Genomic DNA, 23,055 nt, shown 5'->3' on the forward strand with positions numbered 1-23,055 from the left:
AAGCAGTTGTGAGCAGTTACTGCCTGTATTTATTATAATGGAAATACAACTTTGTGTGCTACTAATTGCCTGCTCATTTGCCTCTAACTTCGGCCTTCACCTTTTTTGCCTTGACTACAAATACTACTGGTATATTTCTTGCTTGTGTGTCATCTCTTTTTGCAACTTATTTTTTGTTCCACAATTTTTATATTTTCTTATTGAAAAATGCTGAACATGAACATTAAAAGCCACTGCAAATCCCTCAGTACTTTTCTACACATCCAAGTTTCTTTCACTCTTGATTCTCACTGAAGAACTTCTCCTTGCTGTCAAAATCACTTCTAAATCTAGCCCTTGTGTATTTACTGAAATGTAAACATAATTGACAAACATTCATTATCTTGAAATTATGACCTACTTGCTAATTTGCACTGTACTGAACGTTAGTAAAATGCCCCCTTAATTACACATGTATATTTGCTTTGTGATAAAGCATACTTGGAAGTGTTTTGTTTAAACAAAGTGATTTGATTAGATTATGGAGCAGTATTCAGAAGCATCTGACACCCCTAATATTCATTTGATTCACTAACTCTTTCATTACATTGCTTAAAGCTTGGAAGAAGCAGCATCCTGTGAAACAGAAAACCTGACTCATTGATCTCAAGGAACATAGGCAATTCCACAGATGCCAATAGAGTTTCACATGTTCACAGGCTCCTTCTGCAATAGCAGACGGGTGAGGACTTAGGCAAACAAGAAGACAAAATTCAGGACTAAAACCCATTTCTAGTTCCTCTCTAGATGAATCCCCTAGTTAGCGGCAAAAATTCAGATCTGATATCTGCTTGCTGGCCTTTGTTTATTTTATTAAAGCAAGTCAGAACAATGTGTTTGCTTGCTTGTTTGGGGCAGGGGGTGTATGCAGAAGAGAAGGAAGGTCTACACAAATGCTCAAACTGGCCAAGGTGCATCTCTGTTTTCCATTTCCTTGCAGCTTTATGCACTACAGTGAATTCTGTCACTCACGTATTTGGTTATTTTCATTCCTGAAAACATCATGTTGGCTGTTCTGATATTGTTTGACACCTTCCTGGGAGATATATCACCAGTGCAATAGCTATGATATTGTTTTGCTGTCACAACTGTACTACTACGACCAGTAGAAGTTACACACAATGTATGAGATTCCCCCGTCTTCTATGACACATGCTCCAGGTGGCATAGAGTGGCCTTACCTATGTCTGCAGTAGTAAGGAGTGAGGAGTGCCATGAGTGGACCTGGGAAGTGAAACAGCTGATGCTAAGATCCAGAGTCCGTTCTGTATAGGCTTGAGGGGAGAGTAACTGAGAACGGCCTCTAGCCCAGCTCTCTGGACTAAATGCCCATTAGCAGTTGAGGTAAATTAAATGAGCTCCTGGAGGACATCTTTGATTTAATTTCATCTGAAAGAAATGCAGTTGACAAGCTTCGAGACTACTGTGCAATACAAAACCAAGGTGGGGAAGATGGGATCAAGCATGAGACTTGCTTCAAACACATATTCTTCATCTGGACTAAAGTGATAGTGTTGGTATGGCCCTTATACAGCTAAATATGATCAATGAAGAGCTTTTGAAGTGTCATCTCCTGCACAGCTGCCTGCCTTCCCCAGATGGGTACCCTGCAGAGTGAAAGAGAGGAGACAGCAGAGGAGGCAAAACAGAGTCCAGCTTTATTCCTGATTTTCTACTGGTGCAAATTAGACCTTCATGCAGGAAAGCTACTGAGTATCAGTGAATAAGGACCCACCACTTCCTCTGTGCACTTCAGTAGACTGGAGCCAAAGTCAACAGAGAATCATAGAATGGTTTGGGCTGGATCAAGTTTTATTTTATTCCCCTAAGTGATTTTCATACAGTCACTCCCAGAAAAAAAAAAATCAGAAAAAATAAGATCAAAATGACAAGAAACAAATTCCCACCATAGTTGTCTCCTCCAACAACTCATGGAAAGTTGTTTAATCAGGATAACCAAGGAAAACAGCCTGGTGTACTCAAGAAGTTCATGCCTTCCTGTCATGCATAGCCTGATTCAAACCCCACAGAAGGGAGTGACAGCCCATTTTATTGTTTTGAACAGGCTGTGGCAAATATGAACAATTCAGGAAGAATACTACAGAACTTCCAAAGACATTCAACTGGACCATGGGGATTTCCAAGATAATAGTAACTAATGAGGAAATAAACAATTGAGACATTAATTATTTCATAATCGTCAAGCTTAACCTCAGATGCTGAATGTGTGCTAAAGTGCATTAAACAATTTTTGTAGGAGATCAGAACTTGCATGTTTGCACAATAATTGGGAAAGCCTTTACAAATATCCACTTTTCTAATTCTTCTGCCCCAGCTCTTTGTTAGACTCCTCTTTGAGAGGTTGGTTGGAGTCAGTGCACTGACTCCTTGCACTAACATCTTAGCCATGTCAGAGTTTCTAACCATGGTCAGAGGTGTTCACAAAAGAATTTGGAAAAATGCTTAAAAACTGTTACAAAGAGAAAGAATGCACTAAGAAGAAAAATAATATTTAATACAGTTAGCTGCATTAAAGTATATTCTTTTCCTCCTTTAAATATTTGACCATGAAATTCTGTGACCATTCTGCCACCAAAAGAGGCAACACAAGATAAGCCAAAAGGATGCACGCTTTTAAAAAGCACATTTGGGCAGAGACTCTGGGTTTACAGAGCATGCAGCACAACAGGACTCTGCTTTCATGTCTCTGGGCACTTTTGAATTACCAACATAGTAAAAGGCAACTAAACAAGCAGACTTTAAGATTGGAGGAAGAAGGGGAAGGATAAATATGTTACCAAGCATTTTCTTGTGTAGTTTAATTTGAACTTAATGTATGCACTGACTGGCAGCAACACTGTTTCATGTGTTTTGCAACTGGGGACTTAATAAACCAAATTAAAGCTTAGCTCCTAGGACTGTGTTCACCTCTAATTCAATGCGAGTACACAAGCTGTATCTCTGTCTGAACTACTGTGTAGGTACCCATCACTATCATAATCTAGGAGCTCTCAAAAAATGACATTTATCCTCCTATCCCCTCCCATCTTGTTGAAAAGAGACAAGTTTATGGCCATTACCCTTGTCAGAGAACAGCTGGGAGCAAGTCTGAATAAAGAGACAGGTTCCACACTAAGTTCTGAAAGTCATGCGGGCAATACTTGTGCTTTTTCTTTTATTACCTAAGTCTGTGGCCCAATTTTCCTCCATTAATGGTTTTGTCCTCATGGATCATCCGTCAGTGAGTTGACATTTTCCTTCTTCTTCTGGAAAGCTGCTTTGATGGGAAACCACAGTTGTAGACAGAGAAACAATATATTGGGTAATGAAGATTATTTCTAATCAGGCTTTCTAAATCAGGAAAAAGACAGTGAGGGAGGTACATGTTCAATGGAAATCCTGTGCACAGAGATACTATTCTGGGAGATTTTGTGGTTGTTTTCTGGTCAAGCTGAATAGTTTTCAAAATTGTAGTAAATGAGACTAAAGTTACAAATATAGAGCCAGATACCAGAGGTACAGTGAGGGGCCATTGTTTTTGTTTTTTGCCAACATGCCCGTGGACCTTCAAGGGCAGTTTGTAATTGGCTGATCCCAGGGCTCCAGCCCATTTTAAGGTACAGAAGGGAGCACCTGAACATGGATGAGGCTGTGATTCACCCATTTTTCTAACATTTTTGTCGCCTATCAGAGACAAAGTCCATGCTTTTGACGTTTTCATGTTTTTAATTTTGCAAAATTTTGGTGGTACAAATAAAAAAGGAACAGAGCGGTTCTACATTTGAGTCCAGCCTTTCTTTGCATTTTTGAAGTGCTTGTATTTCATCCAGGAAGAAACCATACACAAGCAAGATGAACTTTCCCTATTTGATAACTCTGCACATGCCAGAAGCTGCAATTTGAACTTCATAACCTTGACTGAGTGTCCGTCCTTTACTGGACACTTGTTCAAAGGCGTTCATAAGCTCTTAGGGTCTGTGTTGTAACTGTTGACTGAAAAGAGAGTAACAGTATACTGAGGTGTGTCTTTGGTGAAATAAACAGGTTAATCTGGCTAAATCTTCTGTTAACATGGGAAGAGTTTAGGGCTGTAGCATAATATTTTATCGCTTTAGTTAAACAGCTGTATACCGTTCAATAAATAATAAAGAATGTTTTGTACTGACGTTTAGTTTTAACATGTTAAATACATTTTCTGACAGTAAAAAAATCACCTTGTATAACCTTAATGATTATTAATATACCTTAACAGATCTTTGACCACATGAATCTACAGCTCAGTCATCTATTGCAACCACTCAAAGTATCAGGACAGTAGTGAAATTGACTTCAGTTCCCCGTGTCTGTTCCACCTGAGCTAAAAGAAGGTGAATCACAGGGAGTAAATTCGCTAATTTGTGTTGTATTTGTTGCCAGAATAGTAGGCAACTGAGAATCTGCAAAGGAAAAAAAAACTCACAAAGGGGCTATGATTCAAAGTAGAATTGTTTGGATAACATCCAGTGGAAAGTAATCAGACATACAGGGGCTACGATATGTCAGAGACCTGCTAAACAAATAAATATAAATTATGATAATCCTTCTAGTTCTGGGCATTTACAAAAATAAACAAATGTTTCAGCCAGCTTTTTTTCTGATGACATATTCATATGCTCAACTCTTTTCTTCATAAATCAAGGTTGTGTAACAGTTCATACAAAAGTAACGATTTAATTTTGTGGATGTTGAATCCATTGCTGACAGGGAATTCTACTCATGGCAAGTATTTAGTGTAAAATAAATACTTAGCTACAGATCTTGATTCCACCTGCTCTGTGTTTTATTCAAATTTAAAAGGGATTTTTCTGTGTTATGTGAAGAATTGGACATATTCTATTTAATCATTTCAAAAGGCAGCACTGAACTTCAGGGGCTAAAGCTAATGTTAAATTGTACACTGCTTCAGTTTTAACACCATGCAATCCATACTGAAAACACTAGAAAGCTTCACAGTTCACAGATATTTCACCCATTTTTTTCTTTTCCCTCCTTCCTTGGGTTTTCAGGGCTTTTTTTTCACAACAGTTGACTCTACCATGATGCTGGGGTTGTAAGATTTGGAGTGAGGAGGCAAGAGCTGAGCAAGGGGGTTACAGTGCCTGATCTACCGGTTCTGGGTCTGTTCTGGGCCATGGTGTAAGAACACCACTTGATAAGATGACCAAGAAGGGGGCAGACTAGGCTGCCTGAGACTAACTGCTAGCACAAAGGGATTGAAAGCCTAGACATAAAGGGAAAAGCTTTCTTACACTTGTCTGGTATCTTTCATTCAGAAAATTACTCTTTTAAAAGTGCGATTTATTATACACAGTGCTATGAACCCAAAGGTCACTGCTAACCAATTTGGAGTATAGCACAACAGAAATGTAAAAAACAAAAAACCGTAAGGGATTCCTTATAAATACCTTTATTTTTGACTAGACAACGGAACATAATCATGAACAAAAATGCCTTTTTCTGGAAGAGTTCAGTGATTTGAATTACATTTTTAATGCACAGATCCTGACCAACTTCTAAAGCCTTTTCAACAACCAAAAAAATTGCTACAAAACCTACAGTTTGGTTTGCAACGTGCTTCCTTTCCTACTTCTCTTCCACACGTGCCTCTCCTTACCCCTAGCTCCCTTATCAGCTATTTACAGTCCTCCAAGAGGCAGGAAGAGTTCATGGCACAGGGAAGAGACAGTACATGGTTATGAAGAATAACCTGAGCAGGTCACAGGCAATCAGGATCCTATCTCTTATTTTGTCACAGACACATGCTGTGACCTATGCCAAATCATGTTACACCTCCATGCCTTGGCTTCCTGACTGTAACCAGGGTATAAGAAGCTCTGTTTTGTATCACGCCCGTCTTTTTGGAATGAAGGAGTCTCCAGGCCGTCTTTTACTATGTGCACATGCAGGACACCGTGGCCTCTGTGTGCTATTGCAGCACAGCTTAAAAGAATGGGAATCCCATGAGGTTAGAGGAGAAAAATGTCTCTAGCAGGCCTCCATCTCTGCTCCCTCAGCACTGTCACAAATGGGAGCTCTCCTGATGTCTGGGGCAATTCAGCCATCACCACAAATCCCCAAGCAGTAACTATTAATCATTCACATTGCAAAGTGCTGAAAAAGGGCTGCGTTTTAAGGTACCAAGCCAGCAGTACACATCACTACAAAAAAAGAGAGGACATTTCTACTGTTCAAGGATATAGAAGAGACACTTATAATTGTTAATATCATTTAGTCACATTAAATACCTGCAATTGTGGTCAACCAGAGTCGAGATTTCCCTGCAGTTCCTCCAGGTTGTGGAGGCTCTCTGCTGAGTCCATGTGCTGTTGGTGTCCCCCTGCTCTGAAAGCCTGAGCAATCCACCTAGAGGGATTCAGAGAGATCCCTGGTACATGGGCTGGAGCTGTTCAAAACTGTAATGCATCTGCTGAGGTGAGCTTTACACAAACAGAAATATGAGATTCAATACAGGAGTCACTGCCTGAAATCCTAAGACCTGTGCTACAGAAGAGATCAAAGCACTAAATGTAACCATCTTCTTCACGTTTGGTGCCTGTCAGCCTGTGACAGAGAGGCTTACATGGAGGATAGCTGGGACGTACCCTCACAGGCTTTGCAATAATAATTTACTGCGTGAAAAAAGAGAATAAACTTCAAAATTCCCAGTTACCCTGTTTTAACAAGTGAGTTGTAATTGTAACTTCATTATCCACGCAAGAAATCCAGAGGCTTTACCAAAAGTGATCACAACATGTGAATAACCTTGAAGACACTTATTAATTTTGGTTTTTTAACGGTATTTTGTTGAAGAGTATAAAGTAAATATTGAACATAATAGTCACTTGCCATCAGAGTTTGAACAGGTGCTAGACACAAGGCAGACTTTAAGACTGTTTCTGATACACCTATGAAATAGTTGTGCCAAAGCAAACTGCAGCCTCTTTTGACCTCATTAGCTTTAGTTGTTCATTAAGAGTGCAATACAAAATGTAAATAAGTTCACAGAGAGGTAAGTTCACAGAATCAACCAGGTTGGAAGAGACCTCTGGGATCATCGAGTCCAACCATTGCCCTGACACCACCATGTCAACTAGACCATGGCACCACCAATACTGAAGGGCCACCTTTGCAGTCTCCTAAGGGCTACATAACTACACTTCATGCTGGCGACAAACACCATCCTCTTTCCTAATACAGTCTCTTCTTGCCAAAAGCACAATATTACATGCAGGGCTGCAGCTCCCCTGAGAAACCTGCCACTGAGATGACAACTGGTGCTGTCACCTTAACTGTCACACAAGCCTGTTGCAGTTGGATTGCTGTTAATGTGCATGGACCCATGCAAGAATACTGGAAAATCTGAGTATTGAAAAGCACAAAAACTGATAACTTCACAGACAGAAAACCTCTATCCTGGGTGGAGCATGGTCCCTTCATTCCCTTATGTGCTACAGAAAAAGAAACTTCAGGTACCATTTCATGTGTGCTGTCAGCGGTTTGGCTTTCAAACCAGTGGGTGCAAGTGAAATGTATCCATTCAGAACAATTTAACATTATTCACATTTCTCTTCCCTTGAGATAACATCACTGAATGTTAACAGCAGCATGTTTTATTCTAAAATTTTCTGCTTGAGCACATCAGGAAAAGTAGACTTGGTGTAGATGCTCAGATTTCTGTTGTCTTTGCCCTGCCAAAAGCAAATACGCATACCTGATGCAAAACACTGTTTACATTAAATCAGTTTAATCATCACACCAAGTGCAAATATACACCTGTAGCTGCACACATGGAGGACCCAAGTGCAATTTGTAAACACCGTGGATGTGAAACGCCGCAGTGGTGAAGGGGTATCATGTTCAAACCCCTCGGGACGGTCTGTCCACTTTCACACCGGCCCACTGCAGTCACTGTCCTGCAAGTTGCATTTTTCTGCTCCGGTGAGTAAAATCTCCGGATAAAACAGGTCAGATCTTCATTTAATCGCTACATTCATTAGCAAACTACTCAAGGCGAGTCGCCGACTGGACAATCACGGGTCTGTGCAAAGCCCGGCGCCGGCTGCCGCGGCAGTGCCCGGGGCTCGCTGCCCTCGCTGCGACCCGGCCGCCTCCGCCGCGTTGTCCCTTCTCCTCGCCGGCCGCCGGCAACGGGGCACAAGCGCCAACACGCGTTTCCAACGAGCGGGCGGGGGGTGCCCGCCAGCCTCACGCCGCGGCAGGCCCCGCTTCGCCTCGCCCGGGACACGCGTGGCCGGGGCCGGAGGGTGCGGGGGGGTGTCAGCGCGGCACCCAGCGGAAGCGGTACCCGCCGCCGGCCGTGCGGAGGGTGAAGGCGTTGCCCTGCGGGAAGGCCAGGGTGCGGATGCCGCCCGCCTCCCCCAGGGCCGCCCGCAGGCTTCCCCCCCCGTCCAGCCCTCCGCCGCCCGGCCGCGGAGCGGCGCGGCCGGTGCGCAGACCGCGGAAGGCGCCGTGCAGACGCGGGGATGGCCGTGGGCGCTTGGCCGTGGGGCTGCCCCCCGGGCTGCTCCCCTGGCTGCCCCCCAGGCTGCGCAGGGCGGCGCGGCACTTCTCCGACACGTCCCGCAGCATGGCGTCCACGCCCGCCGCCTCCTCCCACGGCTCCGGCCGCCCGCGCCCGCCCCAGATCCCCGCCGGGACGGCGGCGGTAGCAGGAGGAGGTGGAGGATGAAGAGGAGGAGGAGGAAGGGCTGCCCCGTCGGCGCACTGCGGAAGCATCAGCGTCTACCGAGGGAAGAAAGCGCGACTTCCGCGGGCTGCGCCGCTCCACGCATCCCCCCACCGCCCTGTCCGCACCGCTCCGCGCCGCCCTGCCCCGCACTAGCCCATCCTGCACCACCCTGCCCTGAGCTGTACCACGCTGTCCCCCACTGCCCTACTCCGTCCCTCACTGCTTTACCCCACACCACCCCATCCCACCCTGCCCTGCCCTGCCCCACCCGGTCCCGCACCACTCCACCACACACCACCCTCCTCGCACCACCTCTACCCACACTGCACCACCCCATACCACCTCACACCTCACCCCCCCAACATGGCCCTGTCCCAGCCCGAGCTGCTCAGCCTCACCCCACACCCTGTCCCACACTGTACCCCTCCACCTCACTGTCCCCCAGGGACCAGCTAGGCCGTGGGGCAGCCGGGCCAGGTGGGGTGGCAGGACTCACGTCAAGGACAGCGGCCAGCTGCCTGGCCTGGCTCGCCAGCTCCTTCAGCTGCACGTTGTTCTCCTGCAGCGTCACTAGCTCTTCCTGCCTTTGCGTGAGTGTCTCCTTCAGCTGCAAAGGACAAGTGGGGACGGGGCAGTCGGGACAGCCCCACAGCCCAGGAGCTGGGGGATGCTGCACACCAGGGCCACGAAGCCGCCTGAGCAGGATGCAAGGGAGAGAAACGCAGCACAGGCCCTTGGGGGGAGCTTGGGGGTCCCTACTTGGCTGTTTGCCTCCAGGGCATCTCCCAGCTCTTTCTTGTGCTGGTCCGCCAGGTCCCTCCAGCACGGCTCAGGGGAAGGCAAGTGTTGTGGGGACACCTGCACCAGCATGCTGCTGTCCAGCTGTGGGGTGCAGGGGCCAAAGGCCACCTCCTCGCCAAGTGAGAAATCAAAGTCGGTGCAGTCCAGTGGTGGTGGCGGCATTGAGGTGGATGCATCTGGAGGGAACAGCCACAGGCATTAAGACAGACATCCTCTCTTCCCCCTGACCCCAGCACACCATCCCGGTTCTGAGCATCCCTCCAGTATTTCCCAACACTCTTTTACTCTACTGTGGCAGCTGTGCACCCTAAACCTGTTTGTATTTAATTTACATCTCCTCTGGGGGAAAGCTCAGTGCCAGCCCAGATCCCTCTAAGGGGGTGTGCAGGGGTGCACTGCCTAACAGACTGTCCCAAGGTGGGACAAGCATGCAGTGAGTGGGCACCCAAAAAAAGAGAAAAAAAAAAAGAGGGGACCAAACGCAGCGTGACTGCTGATATGCACACGCAGGCGTGTTTGGCTCAGGTAAGGAAAAATATCTACTTGCCAGATATAAAATCGTCGACAGCATCTCTGAACTCCTGGAAATCAAACTCCAGTCCATCCTGGAAGCAGGGACCCTGGGAGGGGCGAAGGAAATGTGCCAGTGAGCAGGGCCCGGGGCTCAGACCCGCTCGTACTGCCCACTGCTGCCCATACTGCCCTGACACTGACTGCTGCCTGTGCTCAGCACCTCCCCACGGCCCTGCACCCTGGGGTGCCTGTCCCCTGCCCTGCCCTTGCCACTAACCTGTCTAACACATGGGACAAGATGTTGTCCTCCACTGTGCCCGTTCCACAGGTGGGAAGCCTGAGGCTGGGGAGGCTGCCAGCACCCATCAGCTTGAGAGGGCCACCCCAATGGGCACCCTGCACCGGGGCAACCAAGCCTGCTCTAGCCAGGGGGTTACCTGCTGCAGGGTCACAGGGCCGGCTGGGGTGGTGGGAAGGATGGGGGCACAGGCTGCCAAATCCTGCCAGTCGATGGTGGTGAGCACTGGGGACAACAAGAGACAGTGGTGAGGAGCTCAGGCAGGGACGGGCAGAGCCAGAGGGGTGCGGTGAAGTGGAAAGTGTGGCTGGGGGGCATACTCAAGGGGCATGGCTGGGGGATGCAAGGCTGGAGCATGGTGGGGGACACCGGAGGGGACACAGCGAGGAGCATGGAGAGGGGGACATGGCCAGGGGGATGCAGTGAGGGGAATGGTGGGGGTGTCACGGTGGAGGATACAGGGCTAGGGGGCACGGAGGAGGACATCAGAGGAGCGCGGTGGGAGGCAGGGGAGGGGGACACGGCCGCGGTGTCAGGGCTCTCCGCCGCGGACAGACTCACCGAGGGCGGGTGCGGCGGGGGCCGGCGGGGCGCTGCTGCGGCGCGGGCGGGGCGGGGGCGCTCGGGGGCTCAGGGCGGCCGGCGGGGTCCCCGCGCCGCCCCCGCCGGGCCGGGCCGGCTTCTTGGCGAGGCGGGCGGGCGGACCCTGGACCCTGTTGGGGCAGATGCTGCCGAAGGCCCGGCGGCGGCCGCCCTGCTCCATGCTGCCGCCGCGGCCCCGGCCCCGGTCCCGGCCCCGGCCGGCGCCCTCCGCCCCGCGCCTCGCTCGGCGCCGCCCCGCGGGCAGGGGTGCGGGCAGGGCCGCGGGCAGGGCCGCGGGGGCCCGGGGCCATGCCGGCGGCTGCCCTCCCGCCTTCCCTCCGCCGGGGCGCGCAAACCTCCCGCCGCCTCCTCGGGCCGCGCCGACGACTCCCGCGCCCGCGGAGCCCTTCCCCGCGCCCGCGGAGCCGGGGCGGGCCGAGGGGACTGCCCCGGAGGGAAGCCCGAGGAGAGGGTCTGCCGGCCCCGCTGCCGAGGCCACTCAGCCCCGGCCGCCCCCCTCGCCAGCACCTCGGTCCCCCGTCCTGTCCCGCCCCGCCCCGCCCCGCCCCGGTCCCTGCCGGTCCCAGCTTGCGAGCTGGGCTGGTTTTTGTAAGGGTATCTCTTAAATGCCAGGGCTGGGGCCGTCAGCGCCGAAAGCGTCAGGTGAGGGCAGGAAAAAAAAAGAAACCAGCCCGCGGCATCTTGACTTTACTGAGCCCCGCACCGGGAGAGGGTCCCCCACCGGGAGAGGGTCGCCCGATCGAGATACGCCCCCCCGCCGAGACGGGCACCCCCACCGCTGCCACACCGAGCCCAGCTGAAATCACCGATGGGGCTGGCGGAGGGTAAACTGCCCCCAAGCCCCTTGTGATGGACTCGTAGGTGTTTTCTGCCGCAGCAGCTGGGACAAGCTCTGCTCGCTCTTCCTGAACACCTGACGCCAGGCAGAGCCCGCAGCGTGGGGCCGCAGCGCACCCCTTCCCTGCGGCCCCGAAAGGCGAGCACTCCAGAGGGCAACTTCAGGTGTGTCTATGCTCTTTTAACATCACTTTTGTGCACAGACACAAAAGCAACAAAATGAAGAAAATAAAATATTTTACAACATTATGACTGTGTTCTTCCCTTGAATGTTTCCCACGTTACAGGGCCAACTTGGTTAGGAGTCTGCACCTGGATAACAGACTTGCTGGAAAAATAACAACCAGCGGTTTTATTATTTAACATTTTGTTTTCCTACGGTTAGGTCAGTGCATTTAATTTTTTTTTTCCCTGAGCCATGCCCAAGCCAGCACATGTCAGTTTGAAATGGGGAATGACACCACCGGGCATAATTATTTTGGGGGAGCTGGAGTTAACTGTTGGGGTGAACTCATTCTGTGCCATTGTGTTTCCTCTCCCAGCTGTGTACACACACTGCCCGCAAATAAATGAGTACAGGTGACAAGTAGAAAAGAGTTTATTCAACGTCCTTCCACCATTATTTTTATGGACCATCCTCCAAATAAATAGTACAGTACATGAGATTCTGTGTATTATTTACACGCTGAATTCTAAAAAACAGCAAAGGGACAGTGCAACTGACGTACAGTAACACCATGTGCAAAACGTGATCTAATTTTTAAAACGCCGACGACACCAGCGCTTAGCTGATCAGACTCCGCATCAACCCAATGGAGCGCAAACGACGAGCCAGCACGGAGCCAGCCCAGCCCACGGCCGAAGCCAGCACCGCGGTGTCTAGCGGCACGGGCCATCGCCCCGCAGCCAGGGGCACTTCTGGGCCAGCTCCGGGGGCAGGAGGAGCGGCAGGGACCGCCCGTTCAGCGACACCAGGAGCTGCAGCTGGTCCATGCAGTCCCGCAGGAGCCCCTCCGGGTAGCCGCTGACCCGCAGGTCCAGGGGGCTGCGGTGCCGCAGCAGCCGGTCGGCCAGCCCCAGGCTGCCGGCGGCCAGCAGGGAGGGGGCGTATTTGGTGAAGGCGTAGTCGGCCAGGCTGAGCTCGGCGACGCCTCCCGCCAGGCTCCGGGCGTCCGCCGCCTCCGCCGCGTCGGCCCCCTGCGCCTCCAGCCGCACCTGGCTGAAGTGCTCCAGGAAGAAGCTGACGGTGGGCGCCGCCACGTCGAAGCCCAGGCGGTGCAGGACGATGCACTCCAGGTTGCGGAGCTGCTGGCGGGTGAAGGCTCCGCAGCAGAGGGCGAGGAGCTCCTTCACGCTGGGGGGGTGCACCTCCACCTGCGAGGGGGGACAGGGGCTGGGGATGCTGCGGCCGGGGGAGCAGCGCGGGGGGAAAGGGTGCGCAGCCCGGCCCGGCTGGGGCTGAGCTGGAGCCGGAGCCACTCGGGGGTGGGGGGGTGGGGGCGAGGAGGGCTGCAGAGACCCCGGCGGCGCAGCCGGGCTCCGGGGCCGCCCTACCTGCTTGCAGGCGATGAGCAGTGCTGTCACCCCCAGCAGCTGGAAGCAGTCGGCGGCCACGAGGGTGGTGGCGAGGAAGCGGTCGAGGATGTTGACGGCCAGGCAGAGTGCCTCGAAGGAGAGGCCGAAGTGCCGGTGCACGGGGATGAGCCAGCTGACCAGCTTGCAGCGCGCCTCCGCCGTCACCTGCGGCGACGGGAGCGGGGGTCAGGCGGGGCCGGCACCGGTCTACCCCCCCTCCCCGCCCTCCGCCGCTGTCCCCGCTGAGCCCACCTGCGGCTGCCGGGCGAGCGGCTCCCGCGGCTGGAAGCGGCTCTCCAGCCCCTTGCGGGAGCGGTACCAGCTCTCCCCGTAGTCCCGGAAAGCCTGCAGCTCCTGCGGGCTCTCCCCCACCGCCGCCGCCGTCCTCGATCCCGTCCCCGGTCGCCGCCGCCGTGCCGGGCGCCGCGGACAGCGTCCGGGGGAGCCGCGGGGGTCCCGCCGCTGCGGGCTGCCGCCGCGCCGCCCGACCGCCGCCGTGACCATGGGCGAGGGGCGCGGCCGTGCCGGCTCCGCTGCCGGCCGTGGCCGTGGCGGCGGCTATTTGAGCGGCGGGGCCATCGCCGCCCTCCTCCCGGGCACCCCCCCGCCGCGGGGAGGCCGGCTGCGCACTGCCGGGAGCGTCGTCTCCAAAACGAAATCCGCAGCAGGGCCAAAAAGGAACCGAGTTACCAAAACGTCTGTTTCTTCTCTAACGCTTTCCACCGGGCCAGGCGGCTGTGGTGGAGCCGCTGTAGGACTGCGGCCCGCGGGAGCGGCGCCCAGCACAGCCCCAGCTCTCTGGGAGGGCACGGAGAGAAAACCGGGCTGACGTGCGTGAAGCCAGTCGCGGCAGAGCCCGAACCGAGCTAGCTGAAGTTGCTGCATCTTCGATTTGCCACTACTAAAACAAACGTCTCTCCAGCTCCTAGCGTTTTAACTCAGGCCCCAGTGAGCTTTAAGAGCTACAGATTGCTCCGCATAAGTCACACTTTTCATTTGAGGTCCTTGGGAACTACACCACAAATACACGGGGGTAGATCTCAGGAGCACTGGAGTTCTCTAGGTTTGCGTCCCGGTTCTGCTCCCATCCATGGACTAAGCAGAGCACTATTTTAAACAGCCGAATGGAGGGAAATCAAAATGTTCCTGCACGGCAACTGCTGATTTAGAGAAGCAGAGTTGAGGCCAGACACGGCTATTTTATCAGATATGATTTGTTGATATGATCCATTGATTGTCTGCTATAGATGAGGGAAGACTTGGAGAAGGAAAAAGAAAACTTCTCCTGTGTTCAGAGATGGGGAAGACATCAATGGGAAAAGGGAAAGAGAGCTTCAAGCTGACTACAACCCCAGCAGCAGAAGTGAGGAGGAGGTGGGAATTCTGCAGCTTGAATGGCAGGAGCAGGAAATCCCCTCCAAGGAGAGGATACAGAGACCAGTAGGACATGCTGCCTTTAAAAACCAGTATACCCTGAAGAGCCCCATTGTGCCTCTGGTGAGAAAGATCCATTGATAGTGGTCTTGTGTCTGACAAATGCTCTGAGAAAAGTAACACAAAGGTGTTAACACAAGAATTTATTAAATAAATGGAACAAGACAAAGTTTATCCACCCAAAAGAGCACAGGCACAGAAGTTGCTCATGTACACTGCAGAAGCAGAAAGCCACCGTAGTCTTTTTTGTTTTTAAGATAACTGCTCATCTGTCCACCACAGTGTGACCTGTTTCATCTGTTTTGCAGAAAACTATTGCTCACTCGGGAGAGTGTGCAATTTCCTAGTTATTACAATATATCCCCTTAAAAACAATTGGAAGCAGCTATTTCTTGAAGGGAGTACAAAGCAGGGCATGCTAGAGGAACACAAAGAATGCCTCTAAATTTCAACATTACCATACATAAGTGGAACAAACCCTCTCTATTCATCACAGTTAAATAAGGGAGGAGAACTCAAGGACAATGAAAACTTTCACTAGGATTTAGCCATTTAAAACCAACAACTGATACACAAAATTCAAATCCAAAACAAAGAGGAGCTTGTTAGTTGTTGAATTACTGAAATGTATTTCAAATTCATGTTTCCAAAGGATACAAATAAAAGACCTCAATTAGAACAAAAGCTAGGAAATTGTTCAGGGTGCAGATTTAATTTTTATCTTCAAGGAATGGAGTTTGAAGGTTTTCATTTCTATGCCTGCAACATGAAAGAACAATGTGTCTGGGAAGACAGTGCAAAATTGAAGTCTTAAGACCAAAATTTAACTGTTTAAATGCTTCCTTGCATAAATGTTGTATACTTTGTAATTAAAAAAAAGCACTTCCTGGCTTTTCTAGGAAACCAGGTATACCACTAGTTTATCACAATTCATAAAAGGATAACTGATGTGATCACTTTTCTCTCAGAGTTCTTAGCAAACTGCGACTGGGAGAACTCCCGTTTTCCAGAATTGAGTGTAGGGTAACGTAGACAAGCTGGTTTACTTTCAGCTTATGTTTCTGTCTTAGCACAGAAGTATCAGTTCTGCTATGATAATCTATCTGGATAGCTCCATGTATTTTGTATTTTCATGCATTTTCCCCAGTGCCCTTTCTGTATGCTATTAACCTCTGCTGTATGAAATCTGTATTTTTCAGATTAAAAAATAAAAAAGTATCTTCTGCACTATGCCTCTGCCTGTACATATAGAGTTCCTATGTGACTGCAATCGTTTAATGGCAAACCCTGCCTGCCCCCAAATATTCCTCATTCTTGAACGCCGAGTTGGTGATCTAAAATTTCACTTCATAATTGTAAATGGTGTGGATAGGTGGAATATAAGAGCATCTGGTTCATTATCTAGTTAAGGAGTACTCAGTATAAAAGAAATAAGAAACAAAAGGAACACACAAACACACAAACATTAAGGAGCAAGTGATAAGAGAAAATAACGAAGACCAGAAGGCTTCAGCCACTGATTGATGAGCCACATCAAAGAAACGACTCTGCTACAGCCTTGAAGAGCGTCAGCCTGAGTTTTGATCACTAAAGGGGGAAAAACATGATCATAATTTGAAGGGGCTTGCAGGACTGCGCAAAACTTAACAAATGAACTGAACTTATTACAGGAGCAGGGAGAGACAAGGATCAGGGTGAATAGGGAGGAACAAGTGTGAGAAGAGGCAGAGGATGGGGAGGGGCTGCTGGTCAGTATACTTGTTTAGCTGAACACCTGTTCACAGCAGTCCATACTGTCTTCTTATAATGCACACCCTTAATGTAAACCATACAGAAAAGTGAAGACATATGTAAGATGTATTACTTTAATACTGAAAATTCATAGATGAAAAAAATTTGCCACTTAGGAAGCCCACAGAAGAAACATCTGTCTTCTGTTTGCACACATCTAATGAAATTCTATTCAACTGAGATTCAGGACCCAATCTTTAATCATTACTACAGTCTGCACAACCAGTGATGGTATGATTAGTACAATAAATGAACAAAAAAGAGGAACTGGCCACAGCTGGTTTTATATTGAAAAGAAACTGCTTCCATCCATCATTTGTACAGTCAGATAAATGGCACCAAATGTACTGTAAAGGCAAAACATATTCAATGTTCATAATTTAAAATTACATGGACAAAGGTAAATTCTTTGCAAAATCATGCAGTCTTTCCATGTCACAGCTGGTATCAACCACACTAAGCATTTAAATACTTTCAGTTAATGTTGGAGTGCGTATTTCCACTGCCATTACTGAAGCTCTGGTTTGTTACTGATTTCTGGTTTCAGTTACCATTTTCTGTTTTTATCAGTTCTTTGATGATGTGTAAGACCTTGTCATCTAGGAAAGAGAACAAACGCAGTGAGTGGCAAAGAGCGAGCTTAAAAATTCATTCCCCAAACCCAAGAAAATCAGAAGACAAGTCTAGCTCTCAGCGACTTAAAATCTTGGTGGTTTAGGCTATGCCAGACTCTAAAGTAAAAGAAATGACTCTCATTTGCAAAGTAAAAGGGGAAACAGTATGTTTATAAAATTACTCAATGAAGATGGTTGTGGCTGTTTCAGTATTTCACTAAAGTAACTGAGAAAGTGATAGGCTAACTACACACACATTAGCATACGGGAACTCCCTTTACTCCTCCCCATCTACAATATTCTTCTGAACATCCAGTGTTCAAAGTTTAAATTGTGCTCCTCTATCCCTTACTTCGTGGGCCAACAGGCAGTTTCCCACCATTAACCTAAACTGCGAGACAACTTGCATAACACTTAAAATTCAACCATGCCTGAAGTTCATCACATACAATCTTACTTCTGTTTTGAGATGCATACCTCACCATTACTACCTCTATCCTGAATGTTGTTATCAGGGACATCTATGAAACAGCAGTTGTGCAGATCCTCACACATCTGAGATGAGCCACATATGTGTAAGATTAGTACTGACTTTTTGGATGTCTCTCAAGATAATGGAATGACATTCAAGTCACACTAACACACACACACAGCGAGGATGCAGCATACTCATCCTTCCTCAGATTTGCCACAGGGTCTATTTAACAAATAGTAATGGCAGCAGTGCAGTAATAAAGTTACCTTCAAGTGACATTTTAGGATTTTCCAGCTTCTTCTTTAAAACAGACTCAATGAGAACTCTCAGTTGTTTGAAAATTACTGCTATCTTTACAGGAGCCTGTAAAAGAACAGAGACGACAAAGATTTGCATTACTCATTCAGACATTTTATACCAAAACACAGATTAAAAGGTTACTTTACATATAAATAGAAGTTTATAACAAGATCCCTGCAAACATGATGCATATACATAATTTTAAGCATATGGATAATGCACTCATGAAATGACTGGGCTTACATTATGCCCTCTTATCTATAAGCACCTGTTGTTTGTAGTATCACAGCCTAAAGAACAGTAGCTCAGAAGGGTAACTCAGAATATGTTCCCATACATATCACGAACAACCAACATGAAATTATTGAATAATTTCACCAACCATGGTGAAATTATTAATTTACCAATATCCTACTTACTCTAATTGTTTCTATCCCAAGGTATAAAAGTACAAATTAATTTATACCTGAAATAAAATATCTACACATTTCCCTCTCAGGTCTGCTTGGCCTCCTGAGAAAGCAATCACAAACCTCTCCTAAATCTCGCTACGAATTTGGCTATCTAAAGCTGAAGCCTTTTCCAGGAATCTTTCATTTTATCCTCCCTCCTTATTCCAGTCCTCATGTCATTTGTATACCACTTATTAGCTATTATGGAAAAAGCACAGAATACAACATACTCTGCTTAGCATCTCAGTAGAAAAACAGAAATTCTGAAATAGACTACAAGATGTAATTGGCCCAGCAACCACACAACCTGTAGCCATCCAGGGACCATGAAAAGTTCTCCAACAAACCCACAAGGGAGCTTCTTTTTAAAATTCCATATTCATGATAACCAGTGAATTAAATCAGATGGCTGCTTGCTTGCATCAGCGGCGTGCAAAAAACTAAAATGCTTTGTAGGTTATTGTCTTCCTTGAGGGTAACACAGGGCCCACAGAAGCACAGAACACTGTAACCAAGCAGCTGTCGGGCTAGCAAAAGCCAATGTTTGCCATTTAACAGAATTTAGAGGATTTTGGCATGTCACCTGTTTTAATTTTGACTGCAAAAATACGCAAAGAAAATGCACTCAGGTTTCCCATTCCCAAATAAAACTTTTTCACCTTGAAAGAAAAAACCCCAAACAAAAAAAAACCCAAACACCCTAAACGCAAGCAAACAGGTATTTCCCAACTGAATTTTTTTCTTTCCCAAATAATTCTGTTTAGGCTATAAAGCAAAACAAATAATATTTTAAAGATAAATATGTACTTATACGAGACTGTAGGAAAGGGTAATATAAAACAGCACACTCAACCACTTTCAGTACCAGCTCTATAAAACAAAGTTTAGACTATATCGATTTCCAATACCTTTTCTGAAAGAACATTTACTTTCTTCATGAAGAGAGAGGGAACTGATTTGTTACAAGCCGCATATTACGAGCCTATTCTTTCGAGTGTGATTTGCTAAGACTTCATTACATGTACATAAAATTTCCCATAATTTCCTTTAATTCTCTCCTTCCTTCTTCCCTCTTGTCTTCATCCTATGTACATAGTGTTCTGAATTAAGCTTGTATACCAACTGTGTCATACAAAAGCCCATGCAACCACAAAAGGTAGTTATTACTCCCAACGCACCTGAAAATGGATCCAGCCATCAACTGTCAGGAGACGCTCACGATGCTGGACTTCTATATCCCCACCAAAAAGCAAAATGGGAAAGGGGGATATTAAAGTAGTCTCTCTCAAAAACACCTTAGTGTACCTCACCTGCATATAAACAAACACAAGGACTGAAAACAACAACAAAAACTTCCCAAACCACATAAAATCTGTAACACCAAATTTGATTGCTACTTTTAAAAGCAAAAAATACACTTTTTTCCTTTTAAGCTCCAATCAACACAAGTCATTGTACACAGAACAACCAATGGCAAGTTGTCTGCCCTAGACCACATAAAATACATCACCTCTAATTAAGTGAAAGGCTTACATACTACCAGGAAATTAGCTAAAGCCACAATTTTCTTGTTAAAATTCAAACAGAAAGATAATGTTAGCCTAGTGCTCTTCAGAGAGGAGACACCAAAATTAATAAACCTACTGAAGTAAAAGGCAGGTTTCAGTTGTACATTCTTCTCAGCTACAGCTGCCATCAGTCTATCTCTATCCACATATGCACATGCATACATGCATAAATGTGGGCACATGTGTAGACACGTACACAGAGTAAACTCTGGGGCTCAGTATATGCTACTTCTGGCTTTGGAGCCTCTCATAGACAAAGACTGAATGGGATGGGAAGGAGTTGTAGTGGGAGGAAAGGAAACAAAAAGAGAATCACAGAAGTGCAAGCTTTGTTTGTTCCACTGTTCATGGAATAACTTACCTACTGTAACTGCTGCTTGCCCTCACACTACAAGGTTCTTGGGGGCAGGCAATATTTTCAGCTGTCCAAAAAATACTATCTCTTCATATGCATTAAGAAGTCTATGTAGTTTGCTGCTTCTCTACAGTAAAGTTAGCCATTAAGCAACTTCTGTCAAGGTTTTGTTGTACCAGAAGATTAACTAAATATGAACACTTGAATTTACAGAAAAAAATGCAATTCACTTAGGAAGTTCAGCAGTCAATTACAGAATTGGTTATTTCATTTTAAGTCATTATTGGGGATATGTGAGGCCTGTACCAAGTTTCAAAACTTCAGTCTGCTTAGAACAGTAAAAGAAAAAAGGAAACTTTGAAGTCTTATTACTACATATTACTGCTTAAAGTAATCATATTAATATCAACAGCACTGTATTAAAAGGAGTCGATTATACTACTAAGTTAAATGACATATGGAAAGATACTGTCATCTATAGCTACCAGTTTCACCAGGAACAGATGTGTTCCTGACGTTCAGCCTTAATTTCTTTTTCTTCAGCACTCAGTTGACTCATTTTTACAGACTTTAAGATTATTATATACTAAAGACTCTTAAGATGAACAAGACATTCAGATATACTTTACACTGGTGTATGTTATTTAATACTAGAGGCATAACTCCACCTTTACACAAACCATCAGCTACCTTCACTATTTTCACTTACCTTCTCCTGGTAAAGGAGCCATCCGTATGTCTGTAAGTCTCGATTCACAGATGAGGGATGCACTTGCGCTTTACCCTGAGCAGTTTCTACAATGCAAGCCAGCTTCTCTGTAATATCTACGGACTTTGTATATATTATTTTTCCCACATTATCATACAGCCCTGCAGTCAACACAGCTTTAAGAAGAGCTATTTCATGGAGAGAAAGGGATTGCGTGGCTCCATTTCCATCCCATCCACATTGCGTTGTAGGTGCCGTGAACCCTGCTGCTCTGACCACCCTTATGAGTTCTTGCTTCACATCCTGAAATTAGTAAGGTATTAGTAAAACTCTGAATTAAAAAAGGTACATACTCCAGTCCATCAGCAGGCAATGACACTCCATCCCAAATATTCATGCTCTCCAGGGGAAAATCTCTTACTAGAAAACCACTTGTATTTTCTGCAACCGCTTTGGAATACTGGCTGTTTCTATGAGAAAAAACTTATCTAGAATATACAATTAGATATATGGTACTATATATACTGCAAATACTAAATCTTTGACCTGTAGTTAAAATAAAAAGACAGATTTGCATCAATTACCCACTTCTTAGGAGAGCTCAGTCACCTGAACTTAAATAGGAAAGACCAATTAAAACATTTTCTCACCAAAAAATAAAAGGCCATTTACGTAAGGCTCATCTTTCAAAACTGTTAACAGACCTGTTTTTCAATATCAAGAATGACACAATCTAAGTGTTTGAATCCATAAGTTTTGGCTCTCTGGTAGAAGTAAGGACTAGCTTCTCCAATGGCAGTGACTGCAAAAATGTATACCAACAAAGCGTGCATATCGAAGAACTCAAATGCAGACAAATCTATCTCAACTGAGGGTGTGCATTTCGTCAGTCCCTAGCATTCCACTTGTCTTTGTCTTGTCTAAACAGTAACTGTGATGTATCACCTCTTTAAAAGGGCATGACATTTTCAGATGGAAATTTTAACAGATATCTTTTGAGTGAAGAGAATAATTATTCAGTTTACCTCCAGAGTTAACAGTGAAGTCCTATTTAGGAAATTTCTTCTGCAATAAGTCATTTCAGCACGATACCCACCTTCTTGTCGAGCCTTTTTCCACCTAAGGAAAAAAACCCTTATATTACAACAAAAAGAATCACATGAAGAGTACAGCAATATGAAAGTGATAGTAAGTTAAAAGGCAATACTGTGTTTTGTCAGCATTCTCCACTCAAAACTAGAAATAAGTGGCATTAACAAAGATGAATGCTGCTGGTCTAAGAGCACTCCAGAGAACACGCCTGTAACATAAATTTGATAGATACTAACAAAAAAACAAGGTAGTTTTCTCTCAAAAATTACACACTTCCGTCTGTCTTGATGGTTGAAACTAAATTCAGGTGTGGCTTTTGAGACTTAGTGATAATATCCTAAAAAATATGTATGTCATATTTTAACAGATACGTTTGTACTTTCTCAAATACAAAATACTCAGATCAGCATACCACAAACAGCAAACAAAATAATTTAAGCACTAGGATAAACACAGTACACCTCTGTACGTGTGCAGTCATAGTTAAAAGGAGTTAAAGGTTAAGGTACGAAGCAAGCTATCCTTTTGTGTTACAGTATTTGGCAATCTATTGTTATTCTGAAGAGAAAAATCTAATGTGCAAGGAATTCAAGAGAAGATACTTGCTAAGGATTCTTTACAGAACCACATTACTTAGAAGTGTTATCTGCATCTAGTTACAAGCACAGAAGAATTATCATTTACCCAAGATATGCATTGTAGATTGTTATATGGTCTGAAACTGCCATTGCTAGAGATGATTTTGCAAGATCTGCTTCGTCTTTTCGACCAATTGGTGTAGTAAATGGAGATTTTTCTGTCATAACAGCAGCCAGAGTTGCCTGCAATTAGTAAAGTACACATCACTTAAGAGCATTTTATTATAAGCTTA

General features: G+C 46.5%; 3 protein-coding genes across 6 annotated transcripts in view; all 3 read right to left on the reverse strand.

Moving 5' to 3' along the window:
- Window positions 1-8,355: 8,355 nt before the first annotated feature.
- On the reverse strand, window positions 8,356-11,142 carry MCIDAS (multiciliate differentiation and DNA synthesis associated cell cycle protein). Its single transcript, XM_068422175.1, has 4 exons — window positions 10,941-11,142; window positions 9,527-9,744; window positions 9,264-9,374; window positions 8,356-8,820 (listed from the first exon to the last, which is right to left on the reverse strand). The coding sequence occupies exons 1-4, from the start codon at window positions 11,140-11,142 to the stop codon at window positions 8,356-8,358; spliced, it is 996 nt and encodes a 331-aa protein (XP_068278276.1).
- A 1,556-nt stretch (window positions 11,143-12,698) lies between these two features.
- On the reverse strand, window positions 12,699-13,898 carry CCNO (cyclin O). The gene is made up of 3 exons (XM_068422176.1): window positions 13,647-13,898; window positions 13,374-13,559; window positions 12,699-13,193 (listed from the first exon to the last, which is right to left on the reverse strand). Exons 1-3 carry the CDS (start codon window positions 13,896-13,898, stop codon window positions 12,699-12,701), a joined length of 933 nt encoding a protein of 310 aa, XP_068278277.1.
- A 1,058-nt stretch (window positions 13,899-14,956) lies between these two features.
- DHX29 (DExH-box helicase 29) overlaps window positions 14,957-23,055 on the reverse strand; it is a 30,508-nt gene continuing 22,409 nt past the window's right edge. For all 4 annotated transcript variants that reach the window (XM_068423038.1, XM_068423037.1, XM_068423039.1 and 1 more), the window contains 6 exons: window positions 22,869-23,005; window positions 22,118-22,211; window positions 21,093-21,395; window positions 19,639-19,770; window positions 17,975-18,071; window positions 14,957-17,218 (listed from right to left, as the gene is read on the reverse strand). In XM_068423038.1, the coding sequence (XP_068279139.1) occupies window positions 17,163-17,218; window positions 17,975-18,071; window positions 19,639-19,770; window positions 21,093-21,395; window positions 22,118-22,211; window positions 22,869-23,005 (819 nt within the window). In that variant the 3' untranslated portion in view covers window positions 14,957-17,162. The remainder of the gene's footprint in view (window positions 17,219-17,974; window positions 18,072-19,638; window positions 19,771-21,092; window positions 21,396-22,117; window positions 22,212-22,868; window positions 23,006-23,055) is intronic.

This window comes from Nyctibius grandis, chromosome Z, assembly GCF_013368605.1.
Source record: "Nyctibius grandis isolate bNycGra1 chromosome Z, bNycGra1.pri, whole genome shotgun sequence".
NCBI lineage: Eukaryota > Metazoa > Chordata > Aves > Nyctibiiformes > Nyctibiidae > Nyctibius > Nyctibius grandis.

Bases quoted from the DNA above. Each gene is read 5' to 3' on its own strand.
- MCIDAS (XM_068422175.1), bottom strand. From the start codon at position 11,142: ATGGAGCAGGGCGGCCGCCGCCGGGCCTTCGGCAGCATCTGCCCCAAC. The intron at 9,745-10,940 runs GTGAGTCTGTCC...TGTTCCCTCCAG, and splicing joins CCCCGCCGCACCCGCCCTCG to ATGCATCCACCTCAATGCCG. The intron at 8,821-9,263 runs GTGAGTCCTGCC...TTCCCTCGGTAG, and splicing joins AGCTGGCCGCTGTCCTTGAC to ACGCTGATGCTTCCGCAGTG.
- CCNO (XM_068422176.1), bottom strand. From the start codon at position 13,898: ATGGTCACGGCGGCGGTCGGGCGGCGCGGCGGCAGCCCGCAGCGGCGG. The intron at 13,560-13,646 runs GTGGGCTCAGCG...CCGTCGCCGCAG, and splicing joins CGCTCGCCCGGCAGCCGCAG to GTGACGGCGGAGGCGCGCTG. The intron at 13,194-13,373 runs GTAGGGCGGCCC...CCCCCCTCGCAG, and splicing joins TGCTCATCGCCTGCAAGCAG to GTGGAGGTGCACCCCCCCAG.